The sequence below is a fragment of the Papaver somniferum genome, chromosome 5 (genome assembly GCF_003573695.1).
Source record: "Papaver somniferum cultivar HN1 chromosome 5, ASM357369v1, whole genome shotgun sequence".
Classification (NCBI taxonomy): domain Eukaryota; kingdom Viridiplantae; phylum Streptophyta; class Magnoliopsida; order Ranunculales; family Papaveraceae; genus Papaver; species Papaver somniferum.
Window position 1 is genome coordinate 62,036,418 of NC_039362.1, and position 20,014 is coordinate 62,056,431.

General features: G+C 39.8%; 1 protein-coding gene and 1 pseudogene across 1 annotated transcript; one reads left to right on the top strand and one right to left on the bottom strand.

Annotated features, from left to right (window-relative positions):
• The first annotated feature begins 12,462 nt into the window (after window positions 1-12,462).
• On the top strand, window positions 12,463-15,375 carry LOC113281706 (annotated as a pseudogene).
• A 218-nt stretch (window positions 15,376-15,593) lies between these two features.
• On the bottom strand, window positions 15,594-18,675 carry LOC113281705 (probable receptor-like protein kinase At5g61350). The gene has a single exon (XM_026530511.1). The coding sequence runs from the start codon at window positions 18,499-18,501 to the stop codon at window positions 15,895-15,897; it is 2,607 nt and encodes an 868-aa protein (XP_026386296.1). The 5' UTR covers window positions 18,502-18,675; the 3' UTR covers window positions 15,594-15,894.
• Window positions 18,676-20,014: the final 1,339 nt, after the last annotated feature.

A 20,014-nucleotide genomic window follows, 5' to 3' on the forward strand; every position in this document is an offset into this window, starting at 1 on the left:
AGTGCAAGGGTTGCACGACATTTGTGGCATGCCTCGGCCCTGGGTTGCACGTCGGGTGCAAGTGGAAGTGCCAAAGTGCAAGTGTTGCACGGCATGTGCCAGTGGCATGTGTGGTATGCCTTGGCCCTAGGTTGCACGGCTTGGCACGCCAGGTTGCAAGGGTTGCATGGAATGTGCCAATGGCGCGTGTGGCGGCTTTGGCCCTAAGTTGCACGGCTTGGCATGCCAGGTTGCAAGGGTTGCACGGCTTGGCATGCCAGGTTGCAAGGGTTGCACGACATGTACCAATGGCGCGTTTGGCGGCTTTGGCCCTAGGTTGCACGGCTTGGCATGCCAGGTTTTAAGGGTTGCACGGCATGTGCCAATGGCGCGTGTGGCGGCTTTTGCCCTAGGTTGCACGGCTTGGCATGCCAGGTTGCAAGGGTTGCACGGAATGTGCCAATGGCGCGTGTGGCGGCTTTTTCCCTAGGTTGCACGGCTTAGCATGCCAGGTTGCAAGGGTTGCACGGCATGTGCCAATGGCGCGTGTGGTGGCTTTGGCCCTAGGTTGCACGGCTTGGCATGATAGGTTGCAAGGGTTGCATGGCATGTGCCAATGGCGCCTATGGCGGCTTTGGCCCTAGGTTTCACGGCTTGGCATGATAGGTTGCAAGGGTTGCATGGCATGTGCCAATGGCGCGCGCTTTTGGCATGGTTGCCATTTTGTGCAATGGTGGTGCATTTTGGATTTTTGGCATGGTTAACATGATGATTGCGCGTTGCTTTGCGGTTTGGCACGGTTGTTACATCTAGTGCAATGATTGCGTATTTATTTGCGGTTTGGCATGGTTGCCATATTTAGCGCGACGGTTGCGCGTTATTTGTAGTTTTGGCATGGTTGCCATATTTTGCACAATGATTGCATGGTGCATGCAATTGCTATGTTTTGTGTGATGAGTGCACGGTGCGTGCATTTGGCATGTTTGCCATGCTTTTGCGCAATGATTGCACGGTACGTGCAATTGCTATGTTTTGCGCGATGTTTGCACGGTACGTGTATTTGGCATGTTGCATGACATGTGTGAGTGGCATGATTGCCATGCTTTTGTGCAGTGATTGCACGGTACGTGCAATTGCTATGTTCTGGGCGATGATTGCACGGTGGGTGCATTTGGCATGTTTGCCATGCTTTTTGCGTAATGGTTGCGCGGTATGTGTGAATTTAGGGTTTCGCGCATCGAAACCCTAATTTAGTATTTGAAAAAGGGTACCCTGGTGATTTTTACATAAGCGCGTTAAATGCTCTAATAAATGTGCTAGTGTCACCGGTGACGTCATGCTACACATGAGGTTTTACGGTTTTACCCCTTGTCCTAAAACCACCATCAACATTAAGTCCCCTATTTAGCTTGGAACATGGGCCTTGTTGCGAGGTAAGCATAAGTTGGTGACAGACGAGGATAAAACTGAGACAGTAAGTCGTGAAAAAATGCCGAGGAGATTTGTCTGACCTTTTTCGAGATGTAAGTGGTATCTGCAATCCTTGTATCCGGTAGCTTTGCACAAATCCCAGTATGACTAGGTGTCTTTGGGGCCAGGATTTGGAACGCGAGGCGGAGCTGCTAGCATAGACTGGTCACGAATGGGGCTTGTCAGCACAAATGGGCTTAGAATGGGCGTGGGCCGTTTGGCAGAGCATGACGTTGGCAAAGCATGTTGTAGGCAGACTGCTCGGCAAGGCATGACGTTGGCGCAGGAAGGAAAGCGCGGGTCGCTTTGGAAAGACACGGCGTGGCATAGGAAGGAAAACACGGGTTGCTTTAGCGCCGGCGCAAAAGGAAAGCGTGGATTGCTGGGGTCGCGGCAAGGCTTGCTCTTGTGGGCCCGATTTATTTTCCTTATTCAAAAATCAGGAAGCGTTACACCCAAAAAGGGGATTACTTCTTTTCTCATGATGCGCCACCGGATTTGTGTCCGAGTCTTGATGCTGGTAGGGACAGGAAATAGTAACGCCAGTAGGTACATTCCCGGGATTTACGTTTCTTTTCTTTATTTCCTGTTTAGAATCCGAGAGAAACTTTTGCTGAGGCTAAACTTCCGACTGTAACGTAAGCCTATCTTGTCTGCTTAAAATATGCTTCTCTCTTTCCTCCTTTTTCTTTTAGTGTTGGTGCGACATATATTGTTGGTGAAATTGTACCGTCTTCCTATTCCCTAGTGCAGAGGTGGGGATCGCTTGGCAAAGCATGGCGTTGGCAAGGAAAGCGCGGAATTTTGGCAACGTGCAGGTTGATCATAGCGTTGGCATGATGCTGGCGCGGGAAAGGGCCGGACTGCTTGGGCGTGGTAAGGCTTTTCCTTGCGGGTCCAATTCTCTTTCTTCATTCACGACTTCAATAGGGAATCCTTTCCTTATCCAAAATCTTAAAAGTGCCATATCTATGAAAAGGGGGCGTCACTCCTCCCTCCACGTCATGTTGCCGGTTTTGCTTTCCTCCCTCGGTGCAGGTGGTGAAACATTGATAAGCGCGTTCCTGGTACATATCTTCACCTTCCTTACTCCTGATTAGAGATTTTGACGGGAGATCTTGCTGACGCTGAGTCCCCGGCTGTAATGTAGGCCCATCTTGTCTTTTTCGGTAAGCAAGGAGAATCTGTGATCCTTGTGTTTGGAAGCCTTGCGTGGATTTTGCTCGTGGTACCACAGGTCAGGATGCGGAGTGGTAGAGGTCGGTTGAGATGAAAGTTGTAGGCCTCGACCTGGAATGGTCGCGCGTCTTCTGGGCTAGGCTTTGGAACGAGGAGCGGAGCTGATAGCATAGACTTGGCGTGAAGGGAAGCCGCTTGCATTGGGTCAGCTTGGGATTAGCCGTCAGCATTGGTGGGATTGGACCTGGAGCCGTTAACACTAGGTCGTCTTGAAACGGAGCTACTTGCGTTGCTCGGCTTGGAGTGGAGATAGCTTGAGTTCCTTGGAAGGATGTCGACTGGCTTCGGTTCCGTGGGATGATGGAAAATTTGTCTGAATTAGGGTTTGGCATTCCGAAACCCTAATTAGCGCCCTTTAGTATAATAGATGCATAATTCTCATACGAACTCGGATTTCGACGGGGAACGATTTCTCTGGTTGGAAAAGGTTGTTTCCCTGATGCGGTGCGGTTGAGGGTTGCAAATATGTCTTGACGTTGTGCCTTGGGGAAACATAAAATCTCACATAAATGTTTCATCATGAACTGCACAGTTTTGTGGGCGAAGTCCCCATAAATCATACGTCTCTTGACAGGAAGAGAGTCTTTGTGAACTCAGGGGGTTTGCTGATTTTCTTTTCTTCGATTTTAGAGAAGTCGTTCCTGATCTTTACGTGTGATGAAATCGGATTGCTGATTCCCTACGGGGCGTTCAAGTGCAACGCTAGAATGATGCAAGCTGCTAGCGCTGGGAAGATGCAAGCTGCTGTAAAGATGCAAGTTGCTGTAAAGATCCAAGCTTCTGTAAAGATGCAAGCTGGAAGTGCAAGTGTGACGCTAGAAGGATGCAAGTTGTGGAAAAGATGCAAGCTACCGGCGCTGGAAAGATGTAAGCTGCCGGTATCGGAAGGACGCAGGTTGTCAGTGTGCTGGAAAAGATGCAAGCTGCTGGCCCTGGAAAGACGCAAGTTGTTAGCGCTGGATCTTGTTGGAACGAGCGCCGTCTTGGCATGGACGTTGGCTTGGCAAGGCGCTGGCTTGGTACGGCGCTGGCTTGGCGTGGGCGCTGGTTCCGGCGTGAGAGATGTCTTGGCGTGGCGTGGTAGCAATAAAGTGAGCCAACATATTCCAGGTATGTACTCCAACGTTTCTTGTGTTGGTGCAAACCCTATCCATAGGTATGCCTCCCATAAATCTGTAGAAATATTGTTCTTCTCTTCGAATATTACCGTACTAGCGTCAGCTACCTCATGAATAGTAACTGGTAATCGTTATGATGCAAAGTAGCTACACATGGGCATGCAACTGATTCCACGAAGACTGGGCGTTAGGGTTTCTCTGAGATCCAAGGTTGCAGGCCAAGGTGACCGAAGGTCCTTCTGCGGACGTGGGCAAACAACAAGAGGCGGAGGTTGGAAGGTTGTTCAAAGAGTTGGAGCCGAAACAGGCGGTCCTCCAAATGACGAAGGACGTCTTTTTCGAGAAGAGCAAACCACTGTTGAATGGCTTCCTTTGGATGCACTTCTGTCTTCTGAAATTCTTTTGTTTTTTTTTCGAAAGGAAAATGAAACACATGGCTTATGGTTTTGATTTTCTGGATTTATGGGTTGATAGACAAGTGTTACCTATGAGGGTTTTGGGTTATTATTCGGGATAAACCGTTTTAGGATGATGCCATTTTTTGGTTATGATTGTAAGTGATACGGACATCCCAGGGAAGATATGGAACCGTGAACGTTGCGTGTTGGTAGATGACATGGGATGAAACATAACATGGCTATTGGTTTTATCATTCCCGTGAAAACTTGAAATTATAAACCACATATTCTGTCTAGGCAAGACTTACTCGGTTTCGCGGATCTCCTGATGAAAAAGGGATCCTCCGTGTGTAAGATCGAGTTTTGTGGGAAGCACCGCCGCGATTGTGGAAAGTCCTCAGTCATTTTGAGTCACTTGATGACTGGATCGTTTGTTTTGGGTTTCTGTGAAGTCCCCAGCCGTCTCTTGCGGTTTGTGACTGGTAACTAGGTTTTCTAGTAGTCGAGTTGTGGATCCCTGAACAGATCGCTCGCCTCTGCCGTCCTGATGTCTGGATCGAAGTATGAGATCGAGGATTGAAAACTGACATTGTAACTGAAAGATCAATCTCCCACTGTGGTCGCCAATTGTTTATAGGCAAAAACCGTTTCTGCTGATTTGGTAATTTCGGTGAGTGAATGAGAAACAAATCTAAACCCTAAACAAATGTACTGCACGGGAGTACTTTAGATTCAAGAGATCAATCTATACAAATCTGGCCTAAACCAAGAAATGGTCGTTCCGGATTTGCTTCGGTCACAAAGAGGAGGAGAAGGGCTGGTTTAGGGAGGCAAACGAAGAGAGCGTTGAGACCAGAGCAGTTCTGGAAGAGTAGTACTTGACTTGTATCAGAAGATGAAATCTTTGAGAAAGCTAGCAAGAGTTTCCTTTCTGAGTGTTGTATTTCTCCCTGATCAAAAACTTGTGTTTTGGTGGAAATAGGTAAAACCTATTTATACAAGTCCAAGTGAAACGTACTCTGGCCTCGTAAGAAAAGAAACGGATGAGTTAAATGGGAAGAGGTGGTAACGTCTGGTATTGATGGAATTTGATGGAATTCATATTCCATAATGAAAGAGTGCTTCACCATTACTTCATGCATTTACTAACCGTTTTATTCTTATTACACCTTCTTGAAACGGGCATTTGTGTATGCCGCACGCTGTAGACCGCCAAACCAAAACCCTAATGAGCATCCCCCAGTTTGTGACATACGTTTTGATGTCTCGAGTGTTTTCGTGGAAAACATGTAGCATGTCGCTGGTGTTTGATAAGTTGAGCTTGAGAGACTTTCCGTCTCAGTGGCGACCTTCGACGGTCGAGGTTTTGTATAAGAGGAATCGTGGCCTTTGATGTAGGCGCGGCATGCCAAAGTGCAAGGGTTGCACGGCATGTGACAATGGCATGTGTGGCATGCCTCGGCCCTGGGTTACACGTCGGGTGCAATTGCTATGTTCTGCGCGATGATTGCACGGTGGGTGCATTTGGCATGTTTGCCATGCTTTTTGCGTAATGGTTGCGCGGTATGTGTGAATTTAGGGTTTCGCGCATCGAAACCCTAATTTAGTATTTGAAAAAGGGTACCCTGGTGATTTTTACATAAGCGCGTTAAATGCTCTAATAAATGTGCTAGTGTCACCGGTGACGTCATGCTATACGTGAGGTTTTACGGTTTTACCCCTTGTCCTAAAACCACCATCAACACACAGACACCAGAAGTTTTGTTAAAGAGGAAATCGCAAATGCAGAAAAACCCCGGGACATAGTCCAGATTTGAACACCACACTGTATTAAGTCTCTACACACACTAGCCTACTACAAAGATAACTTCGGTCTGGAATGTAGTTGAACCCTAATCAATCTCACACTGATGCAAGGTACAGTCGTGCTCCCTACGTCTCTGATCCCAGCAGGATACTACGCACTTGATTCTCTTAGATGATCTCACCCACAACTAAGAGTTGCTACGACTCAAGGTCGAAGACTTGATAAACAAAGTTGTATCACGCAGAAAATTCTACTGAATAGATAAATCTGTCTCCCATAGATATACCTACGAGTTTTTGTTCCGTATTTTGATAAATCAAGGTGAACATGAACCAATTGATAACCCGCACTTATATTCCCGAAGAACATCCTAGTATTATCAATCACCTCACAATAATCTTAATCGATTAACGAAACAAGATATTGTGGAATCACAAACGATGAGACTAAGGTGTTTGTGACTACTTTTCTATCTTGCCTATCGGAGATATAAATCTCAAGCCAATCTTATGATTGTACTCAATCACGATAGAAACATCAAGATCAGATCACGCAACTACAGAGAAAATAGTTGGGTCTGGCTTCACAATCCCAATGAAGTTTTTAAGTCGTTAGCCTACATGGTTTCGTGAAAAACCTAAGGTTAAAGGAGAATCGACTCTAGCTTATACAACTAGTATCACACATGAGGTGTGGGGATTAGGTTTCCCAGTTGCTAGAGTTCTCCTTTATATAGATTGCAAATCAGGGTTTGCAATCTAAGTTATCTTGGTAACAAAGCATTCAATATTCACCGTTAGATGAAAACCTGATTAGATTCAAGCTAATATCTTTCAACCGTTGGATCGAACTTAGCTTTTTATACACAAATGAAATGTAACTTATTTAGGTTTGAGTAACCGTACTTAAACGTGTACACTTAGTTGGTTCAACAATAGTTAACCAATGGTTAGCCATATGCGCACTTTCATATCAACCTTATTCATCTTTACCATAACTAGTTCAAATGACTCAAATGAACTAGTTAGAGAGTTGTTCAATTGCTTAGATCGCATAGAAGTATACAAGACATAAACGAAGAAAAATCGATTTTGATTCACTCGAATCAATTCACGAACATTATAGCCACGGTTTGCAAAGAATGCATTCCTTATTATATAAATGTTTTAGTTCATGAAAAAACCGATTTTAGAAAGTAACCTACTTAAGTATGCAAACGGGTACGCGTAATTAAGTAACCTTAATGAGTTTTTTTTTCACTTCCAAACTCCAGCAGAAATTCACGAACATGAAACTTCCACCAGTATGCGTACGGGTACGCATACTTACCCGGATTTCCAACAACCGCCAGTACGCGTACGGGTACGCGTACTTTGGGTTCCCGGTTTTAGACTTTTACACAAATGTGACAACACACTATGTTTATATCCATAGATGGTTACTTGTTCTAAAGTCTCATTTCAATCATTGAATCTTTCTTAGAGGATATTAAAATAGTTGTTATTCACAAACTACTTTCATCAAAGCGATTTTCAAGTTATTAAAATAATCAACATGACTTTCGTCATGAGTAAAGATGAACTTGGCTAAAGCGAAAGCTTACCAACACATATTTCGAGAAATAGATAGGCGAGATAAACTCGGCTCGAAATAGCAAATGTGTATAATTGAAGTCTATATAGCAATACGACTTTTGTCTCAAATAGGAGATAGAGTAGATAGACTTTTGAGTGATAGATGAGTTCAAGTCTCCACATATCTTTTGTTGATCAAGTTCCAAAAGTTCCCTTTAGTAGTTCTTCGTCTTCAATCGATGAACGCCGTGGAGTCTAAGGCTCAACTACACTTACTATCCTAATCCGAGACTTAGCTATAAGTAGACTAGAAATCAAGACTTATAGTTTTGGCAACTAAACTTGACAAACAAGCTTGAGATAACAACTCTTGCGAGTTCGACCGAGCGGTGCTCTAACAATCTCCCCCTTTGTCAATTTTAGTGACAAAACTATCAATACATATGGAATACAAAATAAATAAACTTTGCAGATTCTCATCCAAATGCTTGATCTCCTTGGTTCTTCAACATTACTCGAAATATTCGTCACTTCCAAGTACTCCAATGATTCTAAAGATGTTCAGTTCAGCATCATCGTTGTTGAAGATCCGTAGCCATAACAATGAGAAAACAATAGCTTCAACCATTGTTATACAGTGTCATAGTATTATTACACAACATCAAAATTCAATTATATCACAACTTCGACAACAATACTATGGTGATATGTATCACTCCCCCTTAGTCAATACTTCATCTCACATGAAAACCACTCCCCCTTACATAATGATCCGAAAACCATATGTATTTGTAGTGTGACCTACACATTAATTCTCCCCCTTTTTGTCAATAAAATTGGCAAAGGTACAAAAATTAGTGGGATCCTAATGAAATTTCCATAGAGATACTTCATAACCAAAAGAAAATCACATATCAACTTTTTAGATGAAATCATATAGCCGAAACTAAATGCATTCATCAAGGAGTTTATAAAGATACAAGATAACCCCTATAATATTCCATAACCGCACTCCCCACAAAGATTTGGCAATTAATCACAAGTTCAATTAAGAACTTTCCCCCATAAAATGTCATTCCCGAAAGAACAACTAGAGGGACCTTACTTTCACAAGAAAAGAAGGATTTCTTTGGACATTAACAAATCTCATAAGAATATGAATTTGTATCCAAAAATCTCAATTAAATTAACCACAAGAGAACAAATGATTAATTTAATCAGAAATGCTCACATAAGAGAACTTACGGAGCCGCACAGTATTTACATAAAGATATGGATCAAGGAAGATCAATACTGCGGAATAAACAAAGATTCATTCTATTTTTCATCACTATTTGCACAATGACATATAATAGACTTTCATCTTTGTAAAAAAAAGTTCATCCTATCTTCTATCAATATTTGTACAATGACATAATAGGCTTAACTTTTGTTTGTCAAAAGTTCATTCGATCTTTTATCAATACTTGCATACCGACATATGAAAGACTTAACTTTTGACCAAGTATGGGACAATCAAATTTCACGGACGCAAACACACATATCCAATGACAAGTTTGCAATATATAAAACCATAAAGATTAATACTACAAAATCATCTTGCAAATAAACTTTAGAATCTAAATAAATAAATCTAAAAACATTGCAAGATGAAAATCGTCGAAAATAGCTATGTGTACTCACAATAATGACTATTCCAAACCCTAGTTATCCTTCTTAAAAACATAAGAATAAATTATCATAAGAAGTTTCCTAGACATTAAGACCTTTGAAAAATTCTTTATCGTCCCCGAACTCCTTGTCGTCAACAACCATTGAGACATAAGGTTCATGAAGAAAGGAGTTGATATCAACAAACCTTCTTGACTAATGTCGAACCAGGGCCTTCTGAATTTCAAGAGTCTTAAACACAAAAGCCTTTATTTGCTGAATCTCCTTCCTTGTTTCCTTCAACTCTTCAAGAACATTAGAAAACTTCTGAGAATTTAAAGGAACAATTCTTGGCTTCCTCACATTCCTTCTTTTTCTTTTTAAAGTTGGAGTTAATGGAGATTTATCTTTTTCCTTCATGATTGATGGCTTAACAATCATATTAACATCTTTTCCATCAGTCGACATAATGCTTGGAGTATCCATATAAGCGGAATTGTGAGAGGGAATCTTAAGATAATCTCAACAAGCAGTCTTATGATAAAATGAGTTTGTTAGAGAAGGAAAAAAAGAATGTAGGGTTGCGAAACCTTTATACACTTAAAGGATTCACGTACGCACAACTCCTACCCTAAAAAAGGTAGAGTTATCTATTTTAACCCTATTTTATTGATTAAACAGGGAAGTCCTTTCCAATATCAATTAGATATGAAAAGCGGCATGAATTCCAGACTTTACAATGCTCACAGAGCAAAAACACGAAGAAAAAAAAGAAAATCAAAACAATCTAGAAGACTTTTCTTTTCCTAATGCCAGAGGTGTGCAAAATCTTGTCTCTTTTGATCAGGCATATGAGACAAGATGCAATAACCAACACAATTTAAGTTGTGCTAGGGTGAACAATAATCTGTCCACCATATCCTTTTCGAAAGGAATTCATAGAATCCTGTTTCCCATAGTGTTTAGACCATAAATATCTTTCTAATGATCTAGTCTTTTCTTTGGAAACTAACTTCTTTGCATAAGAGATGCATTTACATACCTCTGATGATTTTTGAACAAGTTTTAGCTTATTTGTTAATCCGAGACTTAGCTATAACTAGACTAGAAATCAAGACTTATAGGTTTGGCAACTAAACTTGACAAATAAGTAGACGTTATGCACTAAGTGGTTAACTAAGAACATTGATTAAGTAGTTCCGGAACTGACAAGCTTAATTTGGAGTTTAATCATCACAAGACCAAATCAGTTTGTGAACTGTAACAACAATTTGTGAACTCAAAGTCGTCTCGTATCTCAGGAACCTTTTGAAATTGACAAGTTTGTGAACCGTCAAAACAGTTGTTACACTTGAAAACAAAAGGTGTACTGGAAATATTCAGAGTCATCTAGTTCGCGAACTACATAAATCATGCATTGTACTATTAAATTAAATAGTTTATAGGACTATCTCAAAATCGACTAGTTCTCGAACTGAGCTAATCAGTTCGTGTGCGCTAGTTGATTGAGATTTATTAATCAAGTCTTTATCTTTATAAGTGATGAAGTTCATGAACTGAGTAAAACAATTAGTGACTTTAAGAACTAACTTGACTACTCCTTATTGCTTGAATTTCTTCTTTGAAATTTTCATCATAATACTAGAATCATACGAATGTCTTAGTAGATAGAATGGTAGATAATATGAGTAAATATGATAGTCAGTCTTCACACACCTTTTTTGATAAAGTTTCTGTTGACATTGTTAATATTCATCCTTCAATCTTCAAGGTCGATTGGTGAATTTTGATATTCAATTACCATACTTTATTCAAAATCCGAGAGTGACTCTAATATACTACAAATCAAGATATAATTTTGATCAACTAAATATGACAACAAGCTTGATATACTAAAACATGTGAGTTTGACCGACCGGTACTCTAACACTTAGCAGTATCTCGCTTCATGGGATATTGAATAAATATTGTGTTATCCTTGCTCCCCGATGTATACTTGTGACTTTGTTATAGGTCTAGTTATAATCAATGATTGATGCAAGAATCCATAAAGAAGTATGAGGGCAATCTTATGGTTAAAACTCCATAGAACATCTCGAGCTAAATGGTGCAGAAGCTGCTTTCCAATAGGCACCAGAGCTGAAGGCGATGTTGAACATACTCTTCGGTTGCTTATTGGTATGTATATGACTGCAAAAATAAATGAATAAAAAATAACATGATTTTTTTTTGGAACAACATAATACAAACTCGTTAACTTTTGTGTTTTAACTTAGTAAACTTGATAATTTACCAGCGACAAATATATCTACCACCAACAACAGTTGCGTCGATAAATAGTAAAGTGGATTAATCCAGCATCTCAACACGAGACATGATCAATTGCGAACCAGGTACCATCCAACTCTTATTCCCCGAAGCTATTGAGTTTTGAATGAATGTTTTCTTATTAGTTTCCTTTTAAAGAAAAAAAATCTAATCCCTATAAATTTTTTGAAAATACTTATTAGAGTCTGAATGTGGTTCAATACAAGAGGGCATTTAGCCAGTACATGACTTTAATATGGGACTCATATTTTCAAAAGAATTTACCCTTCAAATATATTCGGGATTGAGACTGTGTACAAATGACCCATTTGGATTGTGTACACATGGTGATCTACATTTGGTCGCCCTAATAGCTTCCTAACTTTTACCATTACCGGCTTAATGGAGGCATGCACTTATGGCACAACATCCTTCTAATAGCTTCATAAATAGATTATGCAATAAGTCGGCTGATAAAATAATTAGGCATATTAGAAAATTTGATATATCGAAAGTATTGAACTCATATCTTCCGAACTTTATTACTGACAAGGAGAGTGCACGTGCAATGCACGTCGTCCAATTTCAGGTCAGCCAACCGTGAAGACGATTTAGAAAAGCGAGAATTGCAGGAAAAACGATGAAGGAGTAGGGCAGTTTTATGTTAATGTCCCTATACATGTTTATGATTTCAAATACACCCCTAAAATAATTGGCATATCTAACAGATGCCCTTTCCAATCTAACGGATGAGATATAAAAACGAACGATATCTAACGGCTAACCTGAATAGTTCACACGGAAATATTTTTCGGAATGAGCTCAGATCTGACGGCTGAATTTATACCACAGGAAATCTGACACCTATAAAGAGTGAAGCTTAAGAATCTGTTGCTCTCATTCAAGGGGGAGATGCAATTTGGAGGATCTAAACTCGTATTAATTTCCCATATAAGTAACAAATTCTTTGTTGTATAAAAGAAAAAACGAAACAAAAAACTTGCACAATATTCTCCTGAATGAATGGACCAGTGAGTTTCGAACCCACGACATAAATGAAAATGAACCACAGTATGGCATGCAGACTATATTAATCGAAAAACGGAAAAAACAAAAAAGCAACCACTATAACGCACTATTATAACCATCAGCGTCGGCCGTGAGGTCAGTTTCTTCTGTTGGAAAAGCTTCTCCTGAGCGGTCTCGATATCTGGTTAAGAGGTAATATGTGTCTTATATCGATCACAGTAATGTTTTCATTTGATTTCTACGAATTTGCTTGCTCATTTCATAATACATATCCTTAAGGATTTACTTTTGATATTAGTTTTATTTAGGTGAACTGAGTTGATTCGCAGTACATATGTTTGATAAAATGCCTAAAACATTTACTTCCGATCCTATCCATTTCAATATTTTGAGCGTTAGGGAGCGGCCAGCTCACTTTAAGAATGAAGCCTAATCTTTTTTATGTCCCGCCCCAGTCCATCAATCTGTGTTGGTCTATTAGATGTCTTCAAGTCAGAACAATACCCATTATTTTTCAGAGTTTGGATTCATTGATTATATTTATTCTCATTACTAGTGATGTTACACGTTTTTGAGAAACAAATATTACCTAGTTACGACCCATCATAACTGCAATAACATGTGGATAAGCACCTGAATTGGTTTACTAGTCTTAGATTTATCATGTCTAATGGTTGTACTTGTGTTTTTCAAAGTAATCTTACAAATGTACAAAACCCGTTTTTTCTTGACAGTTGTTAAGAATGGAAATTGCGCATTGTTATCTTGAAGGCAATGTTGATGCGGTAGAGTTTTGTCCACATGAATTGTTTCATCAAGTTTTAGCTGTTTCGACGTACACATTACAGGAGGGTGATCAGCCGAATCGATGTGGAAGTATATCACTTTTCTCGGTTGATGCTGATTCAAACCAACTTGATACGTTTCATCAAGTTGAGACATCTGGAATTTTTGATATAAAATGGACTTCCGTTGGAGCCAGTCCATTGCTCGCACAAGCCGATGCCAGTGGTTACGTGAAGTTACACAGTTTAGGAAGCGGTTCAAACGGATCAGAAAATGGAGGTACATCTGACTGTAAATTCTCTTTCTACTCAGTCTTATCTTGTATAAAGCTTTCATGTTTGGTTGCATTGGTATCTATTAACATGATATATCACTATATGTTAGGTTCGCCTTGTGACACAAACCAAAACACGTCAAAGTAAACTAAGATTCATTCTTACTCTCATAAGAAATGCGATCATCTGTACCTCTGTAAGACACTTTCTTCAACATAGCAACTGCTACTTGTGATAAGTTCATTTGAATTTGACTTGCAAAGGGGATCCTCTTGTTCAGAGTTGGAAATTGTATTGTGTACGATAACCCTGTTGTTTTACCAGGCTCTGTCCTTGAACTTGACTCTGCACAAATGAAGTCTTAAATATCCAGCCACAATGCCTAAGAAAGACACTGAGTATCAAATGCTTATTCAGTGAGAGAAAAGAAAAATCATATAAATATATACGATCTCGTAAGCATGTAGTGAGTACTTGTAGTCCAATTGTAAGACCTAGGACTCAGAAGAACTTGGGTTGCTCATGTACTAAATACTTGGAAGTTGGAAACTTAATACTGCAAAGTACCACTATAATCAGTTCAATTGTTATTTCCTTTTTTATAGTTCAAAAGTGTAATAGGTTTCCAAAATTCCATTCACTGCTATTTTTATATTATTAATCAATTGAATTGCCGAATTGTGAATTGCGACTGTTGTGGTTGTATTAGCAAAATATATACCAACCAAAAACTGTCAAATATCAGTTTTTATGTTAAATTCTAATGAATAGGGAATACAAGCTTATTGTAGGTAGGTGGAAGTTATAGTTTTGTTTTGTTAGCTTGTTTAACATTATGATGCAGTTGAAGTGCTGAAAGAAATTTGTGGAGAAATGGTTAGTTCCTCCATGTGTCTGTGCCTTGATTGGAACCCATCAGCTACATCCATTACTGTCGGGCTTTCAGATGGTTCCATATCTGTGCTTACTCTTGCGGAGTCTCAACTAAGATTCAACAATCATGGGAAGCACATGAGTATGAGGTCTGGGCTGCCAGTTTTGACACCCAACAACCAAATTTAGTGTATACTGGCTCAGATGACTGCAAGTTTTGTTGTTGGGATCTGCGAGAGAATCCTTCAAACTTGGCCTTCCAAAACACGAAGACTCACCAAATGGGTGTGTGTTGCATTACAAAGGACAGAACAGATCCAAATGTACTATTGACCGGGAGCTATGACGAGCATTTAAGGATATGGGATGTGAGATCAATATCAAAGCCAGTAAATGAGAGCTCCATATGTTTAGGAGGGGGAGTATGGAGACTTAAGCAACATCCGTCAATACCAAGTCTGGTTCTGGCAGCATGCATGCATAATGGATTCGCAGTTGTTAGAGTTGAAGGGGAGAAAGCTGAAGTCTTGGAGACTTGCAGTAACCACAAATCTCTGGCTTATGGGGCCGATTGGCAAAGAGGACCATTAAGCAAGAAAGATGGAATAGAAAGGCCTGTGGCGGCTACATGTTCATTTTATGATCGACTTGTTCGAGTATGGCTACCAGAGAAGGAGGTGGTTCTAAACACTATGTAAGTTACTGAAATGTGCCATACTTTTTCAGTTTTTGGGAGACTTTTCATGTCTAGCTATGTCTTTGGCTAGCCTTAGGTGACTCCAACAAGAGGGGATTGTACTAGGATTGATTCATATCTTTATAGATACTTAAGTTTCATGTAAGATGTAACAAAAGGTACGTATGATTTCATAGGATTATCAGTGGACAATGATTTCATAGGATTATTATCAATGGATGAAATGAAAACCTTCCAAGTTCAGTCATTTTTGAAAGATGAGTTTTATGCATACAAATACAGTCAAAAGGAAGTTCAAAATTTGAACAAGGTTTAGGATTAAACCAAACTTGTTTTCAGCTGATAATACAACCTAAAAAGAAAAACAAATACATTACAACAATCTTCTTGATGCATGATAAAGTTCCAAGGAACCTTGCCAAGGTCAGTATGCTGAAGTTTATATCATTAACAGGTAAACTTTAATGAATAAAAGAACAAAGTAAAAACAATAAGTACAAAAGAAAACCAAGGAAAAAAAATAGAGAAAGAAATGAAACTCAATGGAGTTGCTGCACAATGCGTTCTGCACCCACTCGAATACATAAAAAAGATAGATGGTCGTCTTAAGAACAGTTTCAGAATCAACCCGAGGAAAGATCGAACAAGGCTAAACTTTCTCTTAATCTTTATTATGACTGCAATCTTTTTGTTTACCTTCCTTGAAAGCCAGCAAGTTGTGAAAACAAAGGTGAATCTGCTATAGTGGAGTTGTCAGTAATAGTAATGATTGGAGCCTCATCGCTGTCGTCATCATCCTTTTCCTTCGGTTGATCCGGAGCCTTGATTTTGGGCATATCATCGACTGGTTCAGGTGTTGATGTTGAAGCTTCTTGAAGCTGTAAAGCATACTCCAAGTTCCATAGGACATCTCCCATTGAAGGTCTATCAACACCATAATCTGCTAAACACTTCTCAGCTGCTTCAGCAAACTTCTTTAGAGAGCCAGAATTGATAGTGCCTGCTAATTTAGGGTCAATTATTTTCTCGAGTAGACCCTTCTTGTGCCATTGCATTGCCCATTCAGCCAGGTTAACTTGTTCTCTTGGTAATGCTGGGTTCAGTGCAGGTCTTGCGCATAAAACCTCGAAAAGTACTACTCCAAATGAGTAAACATCTGACTTCTCAGTTAGCTGTTGACGTCTAAAATATTCAGGATCCAAATACCCGAAACTACCTTTTACTGCAGTACTTACAGCAGTACCCATTTGTGCAGCTTTAGATAACCCGAAATCAGAGACTTTAGCAACTAAATTCTCATCAAGAAGGATGTTCGTGGTCTTAACGTCACGATGAATGATTCCCTGTGCAGTACCTGTGTGAAGGTAATGCAGTCCTCGAGCTGAACCTATGCAGATTTCCAGCCGCTGTTTCCAAGTTAAATGAGGGAGATTCGATCCGTAAAGATGATCACGAAGTGGACCGTTGGCCATGTACTCGTACACAAGTATCATTTCTGAATTCTCGTCACAGTAACCAATCAAAGATACGAGATGGCGATGACGAAGTTTCGAAAGCATTTGGATTTCAGTTTGGAATTCATTGATTCCCTGTTCGTTACTCGCACTACCACGTTTGATAGCGAGTTTAGTTCCATCTTCTTGTTCACCGAGGTAGACTTTACCAAATCCACCAACACCCACCACAGCGTTCTCGTCGAAATTCTTTGTGGCTTCTTGGATTTCTGCAAAGGTGAAGTATCGGCCTAATCCAAGTGCTGAGGAGAAGAAACTCGAGTAGCCGCTCTTACTTTTGTTGGAACCAAATTGGTGAGACCCGCTTTTGCTCGACATGAAACTGGAATGACTGGCATGGAGAGGAAGAAGCCATGATGAGAAACTGTTGCATTTCTCCCAATCATTCGGCCTTTTATGCCAACGTACAAAAACTGAGGCAAGCAATAACATTGCTGTTACTCCCATGAGAAGACCGACACCCGCGATAATCTTCATTGTAGTAACTCCTCTACTTGGTCCAACGAAGGTCCCGTCTACAGCAAATAACCCGTCCAAGCTTCCAGCTTCGTTGCTTATTTTCATGACTTCTAGGCCATTGAGTATCGCATTAGGATTTCCAGACTCAACCCTTCCAGGACCTACTTGCACTCTGACGGTTCCATTAGTGATGCTTGAGGCATTGAGCACAAAATCTAAGTAATAGGCTGTAGAAAGGCCTCCTGTTTTCCCTGAAAGATCGAGCCCTGAAGAACCCATAATTCCATTGACATAAACATTGAAGTATAAATCATTTAAGGTCTTGCTGACGATATCGCAGAAATGCAATCTTATCAGATATGAGAATGTTGGATCAACACCCATTTCCCATGTGAGATTGAAATTTGGGTTCACAGTTGCTGAATCTCCCATCTGTTTCGCGGTAGAATAAACCCAGTTTGGTGCAATTAATGGGGTTGCACCATCTTCTGGATATTTAACCGCAGTTGGAGTAACAGAAGCATTTGTTGCTGCTTCGGGGTGCTTCATAAATCCGTCGTCAGGTAGCCATAATCTTTTCAATGTGTCATTCGCAGGACTTATAAGAGGACCACCAACATTCAATCTGTAAGAAACTTCAAGTGCATATTCAGATAAACCTTTAAAATCAGAAGCAGGTAAAACAGTGGCAGAGTCAGATACCAATGCGTCCGGGGCTGAAACGAGTTCGATCCCGTTAATGAACGCAAACGAATTCTTCTTGGGCGAGAACTTAAGGGAGAATCTATCAGAAGCAACATTAACCAAGTACTCTTTAAACACCGGAGTATCAGCACTGGGTATAGTAAAATCATGAAGGAGAACGACTTTATCCGTAACCACGGAAAATGAAGCTGTGGTTAGATTATACTTAGGATGAAAAACAGGAAAAAAGTAGAGACGAACCCAGTGTCGCCCTGGACGAGAAACAAAGAACGTGTACGTGGATTCTTCACAAAAAATCCTAGCTGTAAGATACAAAGGTGACACAGAAGAACTAGCAGCATCTTTATTGTTAATTGAAGAAACTGAAGTTTGAATATCTTCATCCGTAGAAAGAAGCGAAGCGGTCTGCGAATCGGACTTAAACGTACGTCCATCCTCGAGCTTAGTAGGTTGAGCTGAGCCACAATCCACGAGATAATTGTCAGCAGGATTGAAAGAAAGAGATGGTGTTGAATGCGGTTGTGAAGACGAAGGATTTGCAAAGGAAAGGATTAGAAGAAAGAGGAGGAGAGAGATAGAGATGGGTAGAGGTGATACCACCCCATTTTTCTCTCCTCCCATTATTGAAACTTGTTTTGATCAATCAATACTTGCTATGATGATGCCATTGATGAACTTCAAACTTCCTCCATAGAGGAAATCCAACAAAGAGAGAATCAATGAAGGAAGTTTGTTGTTTGGAAAATGGAATAATGGAATGGCCTCCAACACAAAATGTGAAAACCTTTGTTTTAGGAAGAATTTGTGTTGAAGCAAGTTTTTAGGAGAAAAATGAAAAAGAAAATAGAGAAGAAGAAAAAAAAAAAGTTAGTTAATTAGTTATGTGGTTATGACATAATGAAAGAAAGAAGACAAAAAAAGAGTTAGTTGGATGGAAGTAAGGAATGAACGTGCACCATTGTCTTCATACATTATCGATATCACGTTTTGATGATTGCGTTGAATTCTATTGTAGAGACCAAGTCTTACTAAATTCTACTCCCTCCGTTCTTTTTTAATAGGCCAGTTTTGTTTTTAGCGAAATTTAAGGAAATTAAGAGAACTAATCATTGAAAGTGGTCTCATGACACTTGTCAATAAAAGAAGTGAAGTGAAATGGTCCCCATGACACTTGTTAGCAAAAAAAGTAAAGTGAAGTGGTCCACATGACACTTGTCATCAAAAGAAGTTAAGAGAAAAGTGGTCCCAAAAAATTAAAATAACATTTGACTTTCCCAATTAGGAAACTGGCCTATTTTTTTGAAATTTTTATTTATAGAAACTGGCCTATTAAAAAAGAACGGAGGGAGTAGTACTTATTCTCCTATGCATCCCCAAAATTAGAGTATCCAGAATTAGATTCTTCATTTCTCCACCAATGTAGTTGTAGTTGAGAGAGCAGGATCCGACCGGACCATGGCGATATTATTGTAGTACATTGGTAAACTTATTAGATGATGATACCAATGACCTGAGTTCGAACTGGAGTTCATAAATTCGAAATTTGTGAGCATCAAATTTCTTTATCGATAAAAAAAAAAATAATAGTTATCAAACCATATCTTCAAAAATAAATAAATAAATGAACTGTTTAACATAGTACTAGAAAAAGTCTCAAGCTAGAGTGACCTTTGACCTATCCCAATATCTGTATAAAAGAATAAATCTATGTATCTAAATTTTCAGAGATATTGATTGTATAATGTTTTGTTTTGCTTACAATATAGAATCAAATTTTCTTCTACTTCTTCTTCTTCTGTTGCTGACAATTTTGAATATTTAAGACATAACCCATGTCTTTCAAATCCATTGTACTTAGGATAATGATTGAAAATCATTTTTTCTTTTCTTTTTGGTAGATAATATGACAATTGGTTGTAGAGGAAAATGGAAGCCATGATAACTGGTGAACAACAAGTCATGGGTTAGGTTCAAAAACATGTTAACATGTTAGTTCATTCTGTGCTGTTCTGGAAGACCAAATCACCCTTTTGATTTTACTACATTTTGGTCAAAAAGAAGATGAGATACAAAACTGTAGCTCCTATATATCCACAGTAATTTGAGTACAAAGAGATGAAAACTAACTTATCTA

Excerpts from the sequence above, each read along its gene's own strand:
- LOC113281705 (XM_026530511.1), bottom strand. The coding sequence starts at position 18,501 with ATGGGAGGAGAGAAAAATGGGGTGGTATCACCTCTACCCATCTCTATC.